Raw genomic sequence first — 20,430 nt, forward strand, 5'->3', positions numbered from 1 at the left:
ACAGGCCACACAGCCACTGCATCTGAAGCAGCCCACAGGGCGACGACTCAGCCACGTACTGGGCCTAACTGGTGGTGCAAGATGACTATGCACCAATAAGTCCTTAAGACTTTGGCCTCTTCTGAACGTCACCTGTGGGTGTTCATGCAGTACTTCTCGGACATCTGGATCCATAAGTAGGATAGGCCAGTGTCGTGCCAAAATCTCTCTGGATTCGTTGGCAGAGCCGTCAAAGGTGGTAATAAATCTCACCTTCCTGTCACCCTCCTGTCTGGTCTTAGGAGTAAGTAAGGTCTCTCTGGCGGTGTTAGCTGCTCTCTGGAAGGCCCCTCTCAGTACCTTGTCGGAGTAACCCCTGGCCCTAAACCTTTGTCTAAGGTCAGCTGCCTGATGTAAGAATTCTTCCTCATCAGAGCAGTTCCTGCGTAAACGTAGGTATTGTCCGTAGGGTATACCTCTCTTTAGTGGCAGGGGATGGCTACTCTGCCAATGCAGGACTGAGTTGGTGGCCGTGGTCTTACGAAAGACAGTTGTAGAGAGTTCACCTCCAGGTTTCTTGGAAATGCGGACATCCAGAAAAGGAAGGGAACATTCGTTGGCCTCATAGGTAAAACGGAGACCAATGGTGTTTGCATTAAGAAAGTCCACAAACTTTTTGAATTCCAGGATGCCCGCATTCCAGACTATGAGGATGTCATCGATGTATCGGGCCCATAAGGTAATGGGCCCGGTCATCGGTTCACCCTCTCCAAAAACGACGGTGGCCTCCCACCAGCCCAGGAGCAGGTTAGCATAGGACGGCGCACAGGAGCAACCCATGGCCGTACCCCTGAGCTGGTGGTAAAGGCGACCGTCAAAGGTAAAGAAGTTATGCGTCAGCAAGAATCTAAGCAGCTGTAAAACAAAGGTATTGTGCGCCTTAAACTGTTGTCCCCGCATGCTGAGATAGTAGCTGACCGCCAACAAACCAGCCTCATGTGGTATGGAGGAGTATAATGCCTCCACATCAACACTGGCTAGCAGGGAGTGATCCTCGATGCAAATTCCCTCCACCCGTTTTAAAAGGTCCATTGTATCGCGGTGTAAGAAGGGAGTGCAACGACAAATGGCATTAGAATCTGGTCAATATACACCCCTATGTTTTGTCCGATGCTCCCAATTCCAGCCACGATTGGTCTCCAAATTAATTAGTCACAAAGCTAATTTCTTTGTGAAATTCAGCAAAGCAGCCGAATCAAATTTTTGAAAACTTTGATCATCTCTACATGGGACCAACACAGATGACTTCAGTTGCCAAGTGCACATGTAACAGGTCAACCAGTTTCATAGATACAAATCATAGGTGCCCTTTAAGTTAGAAAAAAGCAGAGATCTAAATTACACGTTTTACTGATTGTATTTTCTTACAAAAATATGTACAGTATGAATCTGCTCAGCTCCTCCTGCTCTGTAAGATACTGCCTGCAGATCATACTAAAAACTGTAGAAGACACTTACGGCAAGGCTCTGTATCTCGGCACTGGCAAGAAACAGTGCATTCAGCAGATCTGAGATATGAGGGGGAGCAGTTTGAAGCATTCAGCTTCTTTTTTTGCAGTTAATAGAAATGTTATTGGCCCATTGCCCCAGCACTCCCTGGACTTTTCTTTTACTAGGTTTGTCTTGTAATCCTATCAAACATTCATTGTTGTTGCCGAAATGAGAACTCGTAGGTCTCCTGATGTACAGCATCCTGTCTATTATCTGCATTTAGTTTCCCCAATGAGTAAATATCTCTTCCGATCTTGTCACTTCACTTATTAAAAGGGATGAACTTTATACCTCCAGCCTCCTTTCCCTCTAGTCCCATCTTGCTTGCTGAGGACAGCTTATAAGAAATATGTTTTGTATTATGTACCTGGAGAAATCACCGATGGAAGACACACAAAAGCAAGCTGAGAAATCCTCAGAGGCCAGGTTACTGTGCAATATATTCAGACATTCAAACATCTCAAGTACAGTAACTTACAACATAGGGAACAAGGTGATGCAGGGTCCATTGCTGATAAATGAAATTTAGAAATATTAATACTTAAGAGTCAGACCCTATCATTGGGTTTACAGGTGGAGAATAGAAATGGCTGCATTCTCAATTGAACATGTACGAAAACATAAAAAATGTTTGTTGCAAGGGAGTGGTAGTGGCCCTGATGTAGTGCTGTGGTGTCACGGTGTCCTACCTCAGGCCGTTGCTCCCTAGAGTTCGGTACAGTGAAAAAGGTGATTATGAAAGGAACCAGGCAGATAACATCTTCTTTTACTGAGTTCAAAAACGGATAACAGCAGCTATCTGTTCATTCATCAGCAGTTCGTACAAAGTTCAGTTTCCTCTCAGATGATGGGGTATGGCAGCTGCCGGCTGGCAATGTGACAAAGATGACACTCAGAAACTTACTAGCTGATGCTGTCTCTCTCTCTCTGGATTCCTTTCCATAAGGCTTTACTTTGGCACCTGTGACTGTAGGTGTCCACTGAATGATCCAGGCTTCTAGCTAGGCCTGTCCTGAACTCTCGTAATGGTGTGTTAATGTGTTTCCCATCACTTTGCAGCAGAGTCTTGATAGCTCGGAAGTTTGATCACTATGCTAATACACTATAGCTTGCAAATCTTCTATGGCTTAGGACCCTGCAGGGTCTCTGGAGTGGTGGTCTTCACAGATGAGCAGCCTAAGTGGTCCTCATGGCCTAGTGGATCGGGAGATGGATTACATTCTCCCTCACTCCTGATTCCACATTCTTAGGGCTCACACACACGACCTTATATATTTTGAGGTCCGCAAAACGCGCATCATCCAAAAAAACACGGATGACATCCATATTGCATCCGTTTTTTTTTGTGGATCCATTCTAACAATGCTTTTCCTTTTCCGAAAAACTGACTATTTTTTTGCTGAACGGACATACAGAAACGGAATGCACATAGAGTCATTTCCGTGTTTTTTGCGGACCCATTGAAGTGAATGGTTCCTGCACGGACCTGTAAAGAAACGGATAAAAAAATACATTCGTGTGCATGAGCGCTTAATCTGACTCTCCCTAGCTCACCCCCACCCTTGGCAGGAAGTCCGATGAGCTCATTCCTACTACTAAGTTCCATTCTTGTTAAAAAAAACATTCCAAACTATACTCCATCTGCTGGTGAACAAGATGCATTACATTACATTCACATTGCATATAAAACACAACAATTGCAAATACCATAGTAGCGTCTCCAGGTCATTAACCACACATAAATACCTTTACCACTAGTGGGACTCATACCACAATTCAACCATCCCGATCTATCCCCACCTATATAAATCCTTGGATAGGGATTAAGGAGATCAATAAGGAGGCCAAGCTACCTCTACCTCTTTGGCTGTCAGGGAGGAGACACTAAGGTCTCTTACAACCAATAGGGCCACATGTTTGTTTCTTCAATTAGGTATTCACTGTCATAGAATCAGTGTAGGATAGTTATTATGGTAGAAATGGATTACATTCAAATATTCTTATAAGAATTCAACTTTTACTGAATATCTCAGAGATACACCCATTGTAAATGAGCTACTTGTGACTGAAAATACTGGGTTTCAGGCAGGGTAACCCTTTAAAAGGAATTTGTCTCCTCCTCCAAGCACTGTTACGTGCAGTACTACATGAATAGTACTGCTGTCCCTGACTCCAGATCACAATGTTGTATGTATATGCAATTACAAACCGGCGCTGGAATACATTGAGAGGACTCATCCTGGAGGGTTCTCTATTATATGTGTATGCCCATGAGTCCTCACCAAGTATTGTAACAGTTTGGAGGTATATAATGAAGGAATAGGGATTATGGATATCTAAATTTTTTATCCGAAGTCAGAGGCAGCTGTACTGCATAGATCTTGAGGGATGTGACAGACTCCATTTGAAGGGTAACTGTCATATTTTTCTTTATTTGCTAGTTTATTACAGCTAGGCATGTATACCTGAGTTAGTCTGTCAATGATTGTCAAAAGATCTGTAATTACCTTATAATAACAGCTTTCATTAATGTCCCCTGTCCCTTTCCACTGCTCCCTTAAAAGACTATGGCTTGTCTGTCTCTGGCTAAGAAGACAGGAAGATGGAGGGGCAGTCCTTCACACTGCATGCCTGCATTAGGCTTCAGAGCGATCTCCCTTCCTGATCCTTACCAGATTATATGCACCCCTCAGATCCAATTTAGAGAACACCTTGACACCGACAATCTGACTAAATTATAAGGAAGGAATTAAAGGAAGGGGGTAAGGATCATGGACAGGAATACGGTTGAGCTCACAGAAGTCCAGGGCCGAAAAACCATCGGTGCAGGCAGACCCTCCAACACATAACACGAGAGAGATTCCTGATGGAAATCACCCACTCTTAAATGTCCTTTACCACTTGAGACAGGCAATTTTGGGTAAGAGGTGCAGAATTAATTGCAAAGACAGAAATGCTTCTCTCTAGTGCACTAGTAGTCAACCCATGAATACGAACGAACTGTCCATCAATCAGGTTAACCCCAGCCCCACTGTCGATAAATACCTCGATTTCCACAGTTTTGAACTCTAGCGCCACTTTAGCAGACAGGAGAAATCGGGTACTATCAGTAAATGACAAAAGTAAGTTTTCTTGCTCCCCACCCACACCACCAATAGTAATTTAGGGATTAAGCTTTTTTTTTTTTTTGTTTACACCTTGACGCTGAATGTACGGACAAATATTCAAGAAATGTCCCTTCTTTCCGCAACAAAAACAGACTCCCTTCATATGACCAGAGTTCTTACCAGCAGTCCCAGGAGTAGCTACCCCCAACTGCATAGGCTCCTCACAAGGTGTAACCACAGGTGTCTCTTTACCATAAGTGTCAAAGGAAGCCGCCACTTTATTTGACGGTACGTGCTGAGGATGAGGACCCTTAGATCTCCCCCTCAGGCGTCTAGCCAGACGTGCAGCAAGTACCATGGCTGCTTCCAATGACTCAGGTTTTTCATGAAAGGCCAACGCGTCCTGCAGCCTCTCAGCTAGACCCTGACAGAACTGGCTACGAAGGAGCAGGATCATTCCACTCTGTATCCGTAGTCCATCTCCTAAATTCAGAGCAATATATCTCCGTGGACACAGCTTAAAGTACAATTTACACGATTCACTGAACCAAATGAAATTGTCACTACCCCCAGAAAATCTGTCCGGGAGGGCAACCTTAGGTTCAGGGCAGGCCTGGGACCCACCATCGTAAACCAGCTGCCTGTGGTCTCTGAATCCGTAAGACTCGGAGGTCAGCTACCTCCAAAGACAGTCCATGCAGCTGTTCGATCAGTACAGACATAGGATCCATAGCTGCACTGACCTGAACAAAATGGCGTTTTTTGTGGCGGTTGATAATGTCACGATCAGTGTGGAGGGGGGGGGGGGCACTCCACACTGAACACAGGAGGGAAGGGGAACAGTAACTGGGCCTGGAAACTAGGGAAGAAACAGGTCACCTCCTAGACAACCCTAATCAGGGCCCTGACTATCTATCAATATGAATAGGTAGGAATATTCATAAGCAGGATACCTAGGCCCTGATTTCCCTATATTACCCTGGAATAAGTATAGGACCAGAGACAACCCATTCCCCCCCAGATGGACAAATGGAAGTCTCTGTCTCAGGCCCAGATACAACAACAGGGAATATAACAAATACAAACAAACGCGACACTTAACTTCTGTAGAGATGGAAGAACAGGAACCCCAGAGAGGATCTCACACCAGCTCAGCCAAACCCAAATGAAGCTATCAACCGCATAGTCAGAAGGGTAGGGTGAGACTATAAAGGGTAGAAGTGATGACCACTGAGAAACAGCTGAGAAAAGGGAAGTAGTCATTAACCCTATCAACACTCAATCAATCAAGAGAAATCAAGGAGGCTGTTAGATTCCTCCACGCTCAGCCAATCTCCTTGATTTCTTGACATCAGTCCCCTGAGGGATTGTGAAAACTGCTTCTTGGGGATCAGTACAATGGAAATGTAGTACTAAAGACTGAGGCCCGAATTACACATATAAAATTCTCTTTTACTAAGTGCTAGGTAGAACAGAACTTCAAATACATTCAATAGCAGTTGACTTCAAGTGCAATTTTTTGGCACCAGTAAGGATTATGGAGGCTAGTTGGATGGCTACAGTTTAGCACCAGTATTGTACTGGCCTAGTAGTATTCTAGGTGATGGGTGTCTTAGCCTTAGTCCTTCTGGGTCTTTAGTGCTGTTGCAGCTGTTCACTTGGCTGTCTGCCTTCTCAAAGATTTACTTGAGGCACAATCAAGTTGATCTCTGTGGAGTACTTCTCTTATGAGCAGGAGCACTGCAGTGTGCTTCCTCACTCCTCTGTGGTTACACAGGAACTCCCCCTCCTGGCAGGAAGCAGGACCAGTCTATTCCTACCGAAATGGGAGGAATAGGGTGGTTAGCCCTGTTCCTTGCCAACCATTCACCACCCATACCTTGCTGGCCAGAAACACACAAAAAATACAAAAACATAGGAAAATGCATGGCAATGAATAACAGTATAAAACAAAAACTATATACAATTGTGTATAAATATTGATGTAAAAATATTTCCTGACATTGGTTCTGATCTCTCTCTCCAATTAATTTTAGATTGTGCCCCCTTGTTCTTGTGTTGAGCTTTTTATGAACACTTCCCTCCTCACCACTGTGATTCTTTATTTTGCCTCCTTTGCTGCCTTGATAAATTTTTCCATCACATTATACACTGCTTGTATCCAAGGTTTACGACCACCCTGCAATCCAGCAACTGTTGCTGTCCTTGCACACTGTAGGAAAAACAGATGGCCTATGTGCTCTCCTGCAGTCCTGGCCATCAGCGAGGCCAGTGCCTTTTCTTACAGTATGCAAGCATGGCCACTGCTGCTGGGTTGCAGGATGGTCATAACCCCTGAAAACAAGCAGTGTGTAATGCATTTTGCAGTCCGCAAAACGCATATGGTCGTGTGAATGGGCCTGTAATTTGATATTTACATTATTATATTTGTATGAAACTGTTGTTGAAAAAGCTGTTATTGCCAGGTGAAAATGCATCTGGCCTTACATTTCTCCTGCAGCATGAATGAACTGATGAGAATAAAGATAGGCCAAGTCCACAAGATCGGGAGCCCCTCTTTGTTAGTAGTGATAGACGAACATAGGTCGGAACGTTTCGTGTTCATGATCAAATGTTCACGGCGGGCCCCTTTCACTTTAATAGCAGGCGAACCTGAAAAACCTTCAGGTCATATTTGCAGCCACCAAATACTTACTAGAAGTGCACAAATAGTCCCACAACATGGACAGTGACATACCAGAGGGCGATCAATGGCAAAAATTCCCACAAAAAATATGTATTTTAATCAGGGGCCATTTTTATGCATCTTAAAGGGAAACTCTCAAAAATGTGCCCTGCTGGAGCCTAGAAATTTTTTTATTTTAGGCCACGGGAGTACTGGCCCCAAAAATTAGGCATTCACCTGACGGAAAAGAACAAGTGATTATGTGGCTGGAGGTATATTAGACGGTCTGTGGCTAACAATTTTTCTGTAGGCCAGTGGAGTACAGGCCCCAAAAATTAGGCATTCCCCTGACACAAAAGTACAAGTGATTATGTTGCTGGAGGTACATTAGGCGATCACTGAATACCAATTTTACTGTAAGCCAGTGAAGTACAGGCCCCAAAAATTAGGCATTTACCTTACAGAAAAGAACAAGTGATTATGTGGCTGGAGGTACATTAGGTGGTCACGAGATCCATGCCTCATTCATTTTTAGAAATGTGAGGTAGTCCACACTTTCGTGAGCTAGGCGAGTGCGTTTATCGCTCACGATCCCCCCTGCTGCGCTTAACGTCCTTTCGGACAGGACACTCGAAGAGGGTCAAGCCAAGAGTTCCATGGCAAATTGTGCCAGCTCGGGCCACAGGTGCACAGGCACACCCAGCAGTCCAGGGGTTCCTTGCTTCTAACCCTGAGGCTGGATCAGGAGGGTGGCTGTCGATGGGTTGGTTGCAAGAATGATCTCATATCCGAAGTGACCAACACATCTTCAAACCGCCCTCTTCTTGCAGGCGCAGTAGGATTGGTACCAGCACCTGTTTCGGTGTGGGTGGAAATTCCTCTGCCAGCGCCCGCAACAGCAGAATGCAGAATCTCTCGTAGCAAGGCCTTGAAATGCTGCATTCTGCCAGCCCTCCGTGATGCTGGTAACATGTCCGCCTCTTTGTGTTTGTACCGGGGGTCTAAGTACGTTGCCACCCAGTACTGGTCCCTGCCCTTTATGCTTTTTATACGGGGGTCCCTCTTCAAACACTGGAGCATGAAGGGCCCCATTTTCACTAAATTGGAAGCGGTGGAGTGCCCTGGCTCCTGCTCATCGCCCAGGAGAATTTTGTCCTCGGTCTCCTCCCCCCAGCTATGGACAACACCAGGGATCCCCGAAAAGTTTAAAGTCCCCCTCAAAGCCTGATCTTCTTGCTCCTCCTCCTCCCCCAGCCACCATCCTCCTCTGACTCCTCTTCACGCTCCTGCTGACTTGTCTCGGATAGAGTAGCCCCCCCTGGGAATTCATTCAGCATTACGACTTCCTAATCTTCCAGCTCCTGCTCCTCGACGGCTTGATCAATGACTTGACGCAATGCATGCTCCAGAAAGAAGGCGTAAGGTACGATGTCACTGATGGCGCCCTGGCTGCGACTGACCAGTTTGGTGATCTCATCAAATGGCCGCAGAAGTCTGCATGCATCGCGCATGAGCAGCCACTGTCGCGGTGAAAAGAAACCAAGCTCCCCAAAACCTGTCCTGCTGCAGAGTTCGTACAGAGTTCAAGTGCGTCGGGCTGTCACAAATTAGATGTCTGACAGGCAGGTGGTGTCGCTAGTGTTGATCACGAATATTCTAATTTCAAATTTTTATCGCGAATATAGGTACTTTGAAAATTCGCGAATATTTCGAATATAGTTCTCTATATAATCGTAATTTAGAATATTCGAATTTATTTTTCCTATTTTTTTTTTTTTTTTTTATCAGTACACATGATCCCTCACTGCTTCTAGCTTGTGGGCCAATAAGAAGGCTGCAATATACTTGACTTTAGGAGTAGTAGTGTTTGCGAATTTTGCTCTATATTCGTTTTTTTTTGAATATTCGCTATATTGCTATATATTCTTGTTTTCAAATATTACGAGAATAGAGAATATTTGAAAAAAATCGAATAGAGCATTTTAGCTAATATAGTGCTATAATCTTTGTCTAATAGTTGTAAGTTGAAAAATTCGCAATAAAAATTTTAATCCGAAAATTCGAATTCCGAAAATTCGCATATTACACAATCATTACCTTTCCGATTTTTCGAGTAAAAAAAATCGCAAATTTTCGAATTTGCAAATATTCGATGAATATTCTACAAAATATTTGCAAAATATCACAAATTCGAATATGACCCCTGCCGCTCATCACTAGGTGTCGCCTCTGAACGTCAGCAAGCCGAGCCATGGCCGTGTAAGATCTTCTAAAACGGCCAGAGTTTTTCCTGGCCTGCCCCAAGTCGTCCTGGACCCCGGGGTATTTGGCAATGAATCGCTGCTCGACTCAGTTCAGGACGTGTGCCATGCACGGCACTTGTGTCATTTTGCCCTGTTTAAGCGCACTCAGCAGAATAATACCGTTGTTGCACACCAACTGTCAAATTGAGCGGGGTTAGCCACTGATCAGCCTGTGACCGCAGAGCTGAAAGCAGTGCAGGATCGGTGTGGCTCTTAGCTTTCAGGCACAACAGCCGCAGAACAGCATGGCAACATCTCACCTGGCACGTCGAATGGGTTCTGGGGAGCTTGGGGGGTGCAGCGGAAGAGGCGATAGCAGTGGAAAAGGAGGAGTCAGCCGAGGAGGAGACGGAGGATGGAGTAAGAGGAGAAGAAGAAGAGGCAGGCCTGCATGCAATCCGTGGCACCAAATCCACACGGGTGCCACGGGTTACATGCTTGACGGCCGTCAAAAGGTTCATCCAGTGGGCAGTAAAAGTACCTTCCCTGCCCATGTTTGCTAGATCACGTGTCTGTGGTCAGATGTATCTTGGCACCTACACTGTGTGCCAGAGATATATTCACTTGCCGCTGAATGTGGCCATATAGCTCTGGGATGCTCTTCTGGGAGAAATATTTCCTTCCAGGGACCTTCCATTGCGGTGTGCCAATGGCCACATATTTTCTAAAGGCCTCTGAGTCCACTAGTTTATATGGCAGTAGTTGGCGCGCTAGCAGTTCCGACAAGCCGTTGGTTCTGACAACGTTGCTCCTACTGGGCTCGGTGATGGGAGGCCAGGTGCCTTCTTAAGGCGGTCGTCCCTAGGTAAGTGTTGGGCTTACCGCGACTCATGTGTTGACAGCACAGGCTGCAGATGGCAACACTATTGTCAGCAGCTGACACGTTAAAAAAAGCCCACACTGTGGAGCCATTTGCCGGCGTCCTGGGAGCACAAGATGAGACCGTGCATGGTGAATGGCTCGCTCCAGATACATTTGCAGTTTGCTTTTAGCCTACAGTGCACTGCGAGTTCTGCCTGCTTCTCCTCCTTCTCCTCCCTTTCTGCTGCTCCGTCTATCCCTCTGAACTCCCCTCCCCTTTCTCTCTTGTGGGCACCCATATGACGTCTATCAACACGTCATCATCGTCACCTTCACCACCACTGACATTAGAGATCTCGGAGTAGGCAGCAACAGTGGGGACCACTCTCCTTGGGCTGATCTGGGTACTGTCGTAAGACCGCTGGGTGGCGGCCGTTGCTACCTCCTCTTCCTCATCTGATGCCTAGAATGGCTGTGCATCGGTAAGGTCTGGGAATGGATGGGAAAATAATTCCTCTTACTCAAGTGGAGGGGCTATGGTGGTGGTGGTGTCTTTGGGGGTGCACACAGCAGAGAGTGAGGAGGGTGCAGATACAGAGGATGAGGAGGGTGCAGAAGAGGAAGGCTGAGTGAGCCCACTCAACCAACACTTCACCAACTTCCCACTTAGGCTCCAGCCTGGTGCACCTTCCCGACCCCTACCACCCCTGCGCAATAGCCTGCCCCTTCCTTTGCCGGTCATTTTCAAAATTACCCTGTGCCAAAGTCCCTAGAGAAGAGCAGTATTTGTGGAAGCAGGTATATCGCAGGCCTCAATCAGCATCTGGTGGAAGCTGGTATATCAATCCCCTTAATCTGTATTTTGTGGAAGCAGGTGTATCGCAGGCCTCAATCAATATTTGGTGGAAGCAGGTATATCAATCCTCTTAATCAGTATTTTGTGGAAGCAGGTATATTTCAACCCTCAATCAGTATTTTGTGTAAGCAGGTATATCAATCCCCTTAATCAGTATTTTGTGGAAGCAGGTATATCGCACCCCTCTATCAGTATTTTGTGGAAGCTGGTATATAGAACCCATTAATCAATATTTTGTGGAAGCAGGTGTATCGCAGGCCTCAATCAATATTTGGTGGAAGCAGGTATATCAATCCCCTTAATCAGTATTTTGTGGAAGCAGGTATATCAATCCCCTTAATCAGTATTTTGTGGAAGTAGGTATATCGCACCCCTCTATCAGTATTTTGTGGAAGCTGGTATATAGAACACCTAAATCAATATTTGGTGGAAGCAGGTATATCGCACCCCTCAATCTGTATTTTGTGGAAGCAGGTATATCAATCCTCTTAATCAGTATTTTGTGGAAGCAGGTATATCGCAGGCCTCAATCAATATTTGGTGGAAGCAGGTATATCAATCCTCTTAATCAGTATTTTGTGGAAGCAGGTGTATCGCAGGCCTCAATCAATATTTGGTGGAAGCAGGTATATCGCAACCCTTAATCTTTTTTTTGTGGAAGCCGGTATATCAAACCCCTTATTCAGTATTTTGTGGAAGCAGGTATATCGCACCCCTTAATCAGTAGTGAACGGAGGAAACACGTCGGGTTGTATATATTATTCAAGTAACAAGGTGGATTATACATTCATTCATAGGTCCCCGACAACACCATGACCGATAGTGTGAATGTTATCCACCATTAAGGTATATATTGTTCTTTGTTTTTGTATCAGATTTTTGGTAAGCACCTTCCCCTTTTTCTAGGGTATTATCAATATACTCACCCTCTTGTCTCATACCCCTCAGGATCCTTTGAGGGGAATAACAGCCCAGGTTCGAGGACAGGGAGTCACCACCATCAGGGGCCGTCACTGGGCTGAGGAGAAGAGAAGGGAAAGACGAGGGACAGATTTCCCATCTCCCTTACAATATCGACCAGATCTTCATTGATTAATGTCTGTCCTTTTTTTGGGAGACCGATTCCCACTTTTTTAAACTAATTTAAATAAAGTATATGAGATTTTAGGGTTATATTTTGCTGGAAGCAGGTATATAGAACCGCTTAATCAATATTTGGTGGAAGCAGGTATATCACACCCCTAAATCAGTATTTTGTGGAAACAGGTATATCGCACCCATCAATCTGTATTTTGTAGAAGCAGGTATATAAAAAAAACTTGATTAGTATTTTGTGGAAGCAGGTATATCGCACTCCTAAATCAGCATTTTGTGGAAGCAGGTATATTGCACACCTCAATCTGTATTTTGTGGAAGCAGGTATATAAAAACTCCTTAATCAGTATTTTGTGAAAGCAGTTATTTCGCACCCTCAATCTGTATTTTGTGGAAGCAGGTATATAGAACCCCTTAATATTTTGTTGAAGCAGGTATATCGCACCCCTCAATCAGTATTTTGTGGAAGCATATATATCGCAGGCCTCAATCAATATTTGGTGGAAACAGGTATATCGCACCCCTCAATCAGTATTTTGTGGAAGCAGGTATATCAAACCCCTTAATCAGAATTTTGTGAAAGCAGATATATTGCACCCATCAATCAGTTTTTTTGGGGACAACAGGTATATCACACCAATTGCAAATAGTTGTTCTAATAGCGCTTGTCCCTCTATATACCTGCGGTATCGCAGCAGAACCGCACACAACTGCTGCACAATACAAATGCACTATATACTTTCTATGTTAGAAACTACTGTATATTAAAGGTATATCAGACCCCTCAATCAGTTTTTTTGGGGGCAACAGGTATATCACACCAGTTGCAATTAGTTATTCCAACAGCGTTTGTCCCTCTATATAGCTGCGGTATCGCAGCAGAACCGCACACAACTGCTGCACAATACAAATGCATTATAATATACTTTCTATGTTAGAAAGTATATTATAAGTATATCACATCCCTCAGTATATCACACCTATATATAGCACACCTATACCAGTCGTTAAAAGGACTTTTGTGGCCCTATTAGCTAGCATTTGGTGTCCCTAACACTCTGTCCCTGCTCCACAAAGGAACCTCTCCCTACACTGGCAAAACACAGAATGTAAAATGGTTGCCAGATCTGGTTCTGTTATAGGGTGGGGGTGTGTCCTTGTGCCGAAACGTCTCAATTGGCTGTCCTGTCCCACCTGATGGATGTGTCATGGGTCAAAGTTTGGCGCAATGCAAAAGAATATTGCTCATGCGAACATCGCCATATGTTCGCATGTTCGGCGAATAGTGAACGAGAAAACCTTGTCGCAAAACGACCGCTAGCCGAACCGCAAGGCCATCTCTATTTGTTAGCATCTCTCCACTCTGGCTCATGGGGGAGATAATAGGGGTCTGGGTGACAACCCCTTTAAGACTGTACATCAGCAGAGAGCTTTGTAATTTATCTATAATCGTGACACATTTTCATAAAACACTAAATGGATTTTAAAATCTATAAATTTGTGTTTTGCTTTATGAGGAAGTAAATAGTTCATTTAGCTACTGGTACAATCGTAATCACTGGTCATTACTGGGTTATTTATCAGGCTTTCATTAGTTTTATTATATTTTTACAGGTGCAGTAATATTCTCCGGGAATTTATCATTCTGTTTTTCACATTTCAGCTCATGTTCAGATAAAACATTGCAATAAATTCCTTGGTGAAATGGTTTATATAAAGTCTGTATGAAAGATTCTTTTCGGCAGTGTTTGCGGTGAAATACTCTGCCTTTACTGTAAAGAGACAGCTTGATGATATAAACTAATAACGCACATCTCTGCTTCTTTCTGCAGAAGAAACCACATTCGAGGCAGGAGTAAAAGTTCAAATCCACAGCCAGTCTGAGCCGCCATTTATCCAGGAGCTGGGCTTTGGAGTGGCCCCTGGATTCCAGACCTTTGTGGCAACTCAAGAACAGAGGGTAAGGGGATTGAATTACTTTGTTTTACGTGCAGATGACTTGTCTTTGGTCTTCATGTCATGCTGGTGCAAAAAAAGAGAGGAAATCGCTAGGATTTGGTGTAAGATATACAGAAAAGCCTCCAGAGCAGGGACAACAAGGGATCAGGAATTGACGTTTGACTTTTCTTATTGAACGTATTAGCTCTTGGGATATAGATGGGAGGATCATGGCTCTTTTTACGGTTGGCTAGAGACCTTGCTAGTGAGAAATTATACAGTTTAATGAGCCTCTAGTATAGAAAGCAGGGGAGCTCCATCACGTCTACATTAGGATGTCATCACTCCTTGCACTGTGTAAATGACTTAAAAATGAATGTTGTCTATTGCTGATTGATGTACTTATGGAGACAGAGAGGCGCTGGCCGGGGAGAAATTTCCAGGTGAATGTTCCTGTATCCGCCTTCGTAATGAGGCTGCAAAATTAATTTTTGATTGATGCACTTCGCCCACGCTGTACAGTCAGATGGGGATAAAGCTGAAAACCTAGGATTATATATCTCATTGCATATAATGCGAGCTGGACCTGCTCAAAAATGTATTAAAGAATATATTTTTCACCAAAAATGAATGTTTATCAAGGTTAAGGCTGCGTATAACCAAATCACCACAGGGCTTCAAACCTATAATATATAGAATGATTTGATTCTGAAATATTGTGTACTTCCAATAAACTATTGAAATCATACATCTAATGTCCTGAGCAATCTCAAGTGGAATTACAAGATGATGAAGCCCCTTTCACGCCCTAGTTGCTGCTCGACTGCCGACACAAAGCTATTTTTACTGGGATAAGCCTTTTCTGGCCAGATATTTTTCCTGCAGCAGTCACTGAGATGAATGACCATCCATATAAGGCCTATTGCACACGACCGTATGGCTTTTTCAGTGTTTTGCGGTCCGTTTTTCACGGATCCGTTGTTCCGTTTTTCCGTTCCGTTTTTCCGTATGGCATATACAGTATACAGTAATTACATAGATAAAATTGGGCTGGGCATAACATTTTCAATAGATGGTTCAGCAAAAAACGGAACGGAAACGGAAGACATACGGAGTACATTCCGTTTTTTTTGCGGGACCATTGAAATGAATGTTTCCGTATACGGACCGTATACGGAACGCAAAAAACGGCCAGTAAACGGGGGAAAAAAACAGCCGTGTGCAGGAGGCCTAATACCTGGGACCCCCTTCCAAGAAACCCATATGCCGTGTTAGGGCATAATGGACAGATGTCTTTAACAGACAACCTTTTTAAAAGAAAAAAATATATACTAGAAAAATTATGTTTCGTATTAGAAAAACATGCATATTTTCACCCAGAAATGCTGCCACATCTGTCCAGAGGTTGTGTGAGGTATGGCAGCTCAGCCCATTCACTGAAACTGAATTGCTGTACCAGACACAACAGCCATGTTTTTAAGCCTCTAGAGCTGCTTTTACTATCTTGTTGATCTATTTGGAGTTTTTCCAGTAATTTTGTAGTGCCCCAGATTTAGGGGGTACTACAATTGTAAATAATTATTGTGCATGTATTGCATTGTTTTTCATATTATGTTGTTATGCATTTTGTGTATATGGCAGTTGTTACCAGTAAGGTTATGGATGGCAAGGGTTAACCAGGAACAGGGCTAACGACCCTGTTCTCCCCTCTTGGTAGGAGTGGGCTGGTCCTGCTTCCTGCCAGAAGAGGGAGTTTGTGTCAAGACAGAGAGAGGAGAGGAGGCACACTGCTGAGCACCTTCTCCTAAACAGAATTCTCCAGAGAGGTCAAAGATATACAGCCTCCAGTAAATCCTTCAGAAGACAGACAGCAGAGTGAACAGCTACAACCAGCATTACAGACACTGCTGTCAGGTGAGGGACTATAGCTAAGACACCCATCACCCATAACACTACTAGGCCAGTAAGACCTAAGTGCTAAACTGCAGCCATCCAACCTGCCTCCATATACCTTACTGGTGCAAGAAGTTTGCACTCAAAATCTGCTGCTATTGAATGTATTTGAAGTTCCAAGTAAAAAAGACTTTGTTATGTTTACTTCTGCTCTCATTCTTCAAAACTGCATTTTCACTGCATCGATCCCCGGGGACCAACGGCCTGATGGAGTACACCATGACACAACACTTCATCAGGGCCACTACCACTCCCACCCTCTTCGATGGCTCCTCCAGGGATCACCGCTGCAATTAAAATATAACTTGATTTTAGGCAGTAAAGATGAGAAACAAACCAAGTATCAGGGTCACCTCCAACAGAATTTTGAATTTTGCAGTCAGCAGATTAATCAGACTTGGTGTATGATATGTTTTATCCTTTGCTCACTTTGTGTGAATAATGAACAAAATAATTAATACTAATCTGAGGCGCAGAAAATGCTAAAAGGGGTTACAGCCTTCATTTTGGGAACAGCAAGATGTTCTTTTGTCATGGAACTGAAGGAAACTGCAGGGAACCACTTGGACCCTCTTACAAAGGATTTTAAATGCAATTGCTTGTACTTGCAGTAATGTTTCCTTGTGTTTTCATATAAATAGCATATAATTATATTGATTGATAAAGGGAGGTGGTGGCGGGTGACCCTGTCAGGAGGCTGGAGCCTGCATCCTCTCCTCTCTCTGGTCTTGCTATAATTGTCTGTGTGCAGATTCACGTATCTATCTGTTAAAAGTGCCTCTCTAAATCACAATAAAAATGTCCCTATAAATGCATAGTGGAAATACCTGGTGCCGTCTTTTGTTTCATTTTCTGGCATGGTTCCTCTGATTTCCAGTCCCCTCTTCATATATATAAAATGCCACCAGCATCTTAGACTACTTTATATACACAGTGCTTTTCTCATTGAAATGACACAGCAGTGTATGGAGGCACATTTTTCATTTAATTCTCTATTGGAAAAAAAAATACTGAGCTTTGGGAGCTTGAGAAGCTGGTGACCATTTTACAGAAATGAAGAGGAACCGAGAATTGGAGGAATCCAACACCAGAAATATTAAAAACAAGGGCAACAGGTATGTTAACTGTCCATGATGTATTTTTGTGTAACTCTTATGGTAAAACGGAGGAAGTTTTCAATAACTAGAGGAAAAAATAAAATCCAAATTAATAGCATTAGTTCCACTTGAAAGGTATCACACTGGCGCTCCGTGCCACCACTGTCCTGCTGTCCCGGGCAGTCATGGGCGTCGGATCCTCTCTTCCTGTGTGCATTGGGACTAGTGCTCAGTGAACTTCCTTTCAGCACTGTGAAAGTTAAAGCGGTTGTCCGGGTTCAGAGCTATTTTCACCCAGGCAGCCCCACTGAAGCTAGCATCGGAGCATCTCATGCTCCGAAGCTCTCCTTTGCCCTGCACTAAATCACGCAGGGCAAGGGCTCTTTTGTTTAGCATAACACACTGCCGGGCGGGAGTGTTCGGTGACATCACCGGCTCTGTTGGGCGGGCTTTAGCGCTGCCCTAGCTGTTTTACTGGCTAGGGCAGCACTAAATCTCGCCCATCAGAGCCGGTGACGTCACCGGGCTTCCTGGCAGCCCCATGGAGAGCCCGGTACATAACCGAATCTCCAAAAAATGCCTTTGCCCTGCGTGATTTAGCGCAGAGCAAAGGAGAGCATCGCAGCATGAACTGCTCCGATGCTCAAGTCTGGGGTGCTGCCGGGGTTAAAATGGAGGTATGTCCGGGTTCAGCTCTGAACTCGGACAACCCCTTTAAATGGGTTGTCCGGGTTGAGAGCTGAACCCGGACATGCCTCCATTTTCACCCAGACAGTCCCCCTGACTTGAGCATCGGAGCAGTTCATGCTTCGATGCTCTCCTTTGCCCTGCGCTAAATCGCGCAGGGCCAAGGCATTTTTGGGAGATCCGGTGATGTACCTGGCTCTCCATGGGGCTTCCAGGAAGCCTGGTGACGTCACTGGCACTGATGGGCAGAATTTAGCACTGCCCTAGCCAGTAAAACGGCTAGGGCAGTGCTAAAGCCCACCCATCAGAGCCAATGACGTCACCGAACACATTGCCGGGCAGAAGCTTCCACCCGGCAGTGTGCTATGATAAACAAAAGAGCCCGTGCCCTGCGCAATTTACCGCATGGCAAGGGAGCGCATAGGAGCATGAGATGCTCTGATGCTAGCTTCAGTGGGGCTGCCTGGGTGAAAATAAGGGTATGTCCGGGTTCAGCTCTGAACACGAAAAACCCCTTTAATCCTTTCCTCCTACTCCATATCCACCTGCTGATCATCCTCCCTATTTAGCTGGGTTGTGGATCAACCTCCTCACCTGAGATTTGAGATTTTCTAGTCTCTAGTAAGCAGCAAAGGTGTGATCTCTTGTATAACTACCCGTGTACCCTACCTTGTCTGTCTACCAATTCTGCTACTTGCTATCTGTCCCAACCCTGGAACTGCTACCTGGACTATGCAGATACTCAGCCTTCCCCAACATTGGAATTGCTATCTAGTATATGCATGTAGTCAGCCTGCCCTGACCTTAGAGTCCTTGATGCTTCACACTGGTGTCTCAGACCCCCATGAGTCAGCTTTCAACTACACCAGGACTACTCCAGGCAGTGTCAGACTGGGTTTGCTTAGGGCCCACCAGTAAAATTTATTTGGGGGGCCCACCGTACGGATACATTTAAATATTACCTGCTTACACAGCAGCAAGATGCTACCAGATGATTGAATATGGGGGTCCCTGCAGCAACTTTGAGAAGGTAGGTCCTGGGGAACAGAGGATACGGGCTAGATTTCCTCTATACCTAGAAGTCATCTCAGCTCTGACCATGTCTATAATAATAAACTGGGTAGTTTCTTTAAAAATCTATCAAGTTTTTTTTTATATGAACATAGGCTGGTTGAGGTGCTGTACACTGAATATATGTATGTAGTGTAGTATAGTAAGTCTACTGTGCTATGTGCCAGGGGGTGGGAGATTAGAGGCCAACCTTCCTCAGTGGTCCACCGGAGAATTCACCTGTACCCCTGTGGGCCCGTCCGAGCCTGACTTCAGGAGGTAGCGGCCTCGTTAGTTCCCTGTGATGAAGTCCAGATCCCTGTACAGGGATTAAATAGTAAATACCAGGGAACCACCAGGACAACAACTTTAGGTTTAACCCAAAGTCAAACTGGATAGTTGGTACCCACTGTCCGTAACGCATGGAAGTATACAGAGCAGAAACTATTGCAGAGTCCATGTAATGCAGACTGGTACTAAGTGTGTAGTTGGGTCTTGTGTTTCTGATTTCAGCTGGGCTCACCAGTGCGGCACAATATTTATCTAGATTCTGGCTTCACCACTTAACAGACGCTCAGCTTCACTGTTTGCCTCACAGCTTGGCTGTTAATAAATTGACAATGTCTGAACCGGATGATTGGTTATATAATTATTCTTTAAACACAATTTCAAGTAGTTCCCAGGTGACTTAAATATTGACCCAGTGGACTAATTGTATCTTAATTATTACTCTTCTGCACAAACCTAGAAGCTAACTTTTTTCCTTGGAAAATAAGAAAAAGAAATTCCTTGTAGCACCTCCGGTGTGGATAGTCCTGACCTATGTTAAAACATAGCAATAATTCTTCACTGTTATTATATAACTAGCCCGGGTGCACAAAAGGATCCATGAAAAAACTATGCAACAATTACATTTTTAATATACCTCTACAGCAGAAGATGGCGGCATAGAACTTTCCTTATATGGCCATGCTGCTTTCCAGGATGCGGTGGTCTGTAACTTGGAAGAAATCGCCACTTTTTAACGCTTACAGAACAGTGGATGGACTTATCGGATTGTGACTACTATGTGGTTCTTTCCTGTGTTTTCCATTATCACATTTTGACTTGGACTGGTCCTGGATATAATACCTGTTTCTGCCCTCTCACTAGAGGGCTCATTCTGACACTGAGACGAACCTTCATTGCTACAGCCATTATGAAATCATTGATTTCCTCCCGGCCTTTTTCTCCCATCTTTCCATCTCCCCTCCCTCTTGCTTTCCCCTCCTGCTGTTTTGCTGTCGTGTTTGTAGATGACTAGTTGAAAAAATAAGATTTTTTTTTTCAATTAAAACATGTTGAAAGA

The 20,430-nt window shown here is 44.4% G+C and overlaps 1 protein-coding gene across 1 annotated transcript in view; it reads left to right on the forward strand.

Annotated features, from left to right (window-relative positions):
• The window catches only part of ASIC2 (acid sensing ion channel subunit 2), a 448,409-nt gene that overhangs the window by 300,655 nt on the left and 127,324 nt on the right, over window positions 1–20,430 (forward strand). Inside the window, exon 3 of the mRNA XM_040437139.1 lies at window positions 14,190–14,317. Coding sequence (XP_040293073.1) covers window positions 14,190–14,317 — 128 coding nt within the window. The remainder of the gene's footprint in view (window positions 1–14,189; window positions 14,318–20,430) is intronic.

The sequence above is a fragment of the Bufo bufo genome, chromosome 6 (genome assembly GCF_905171765.1).
Source record: "Bufo bufo chromosome 6, aBufBuf1.1, whole genome shotgun sequence".
NCBI classification, from domain to species: Eukaryota; Metazoa; Chordata; class Amphibia; order Anura; family Bufonidae; genus Bufo; species Bufo bufo.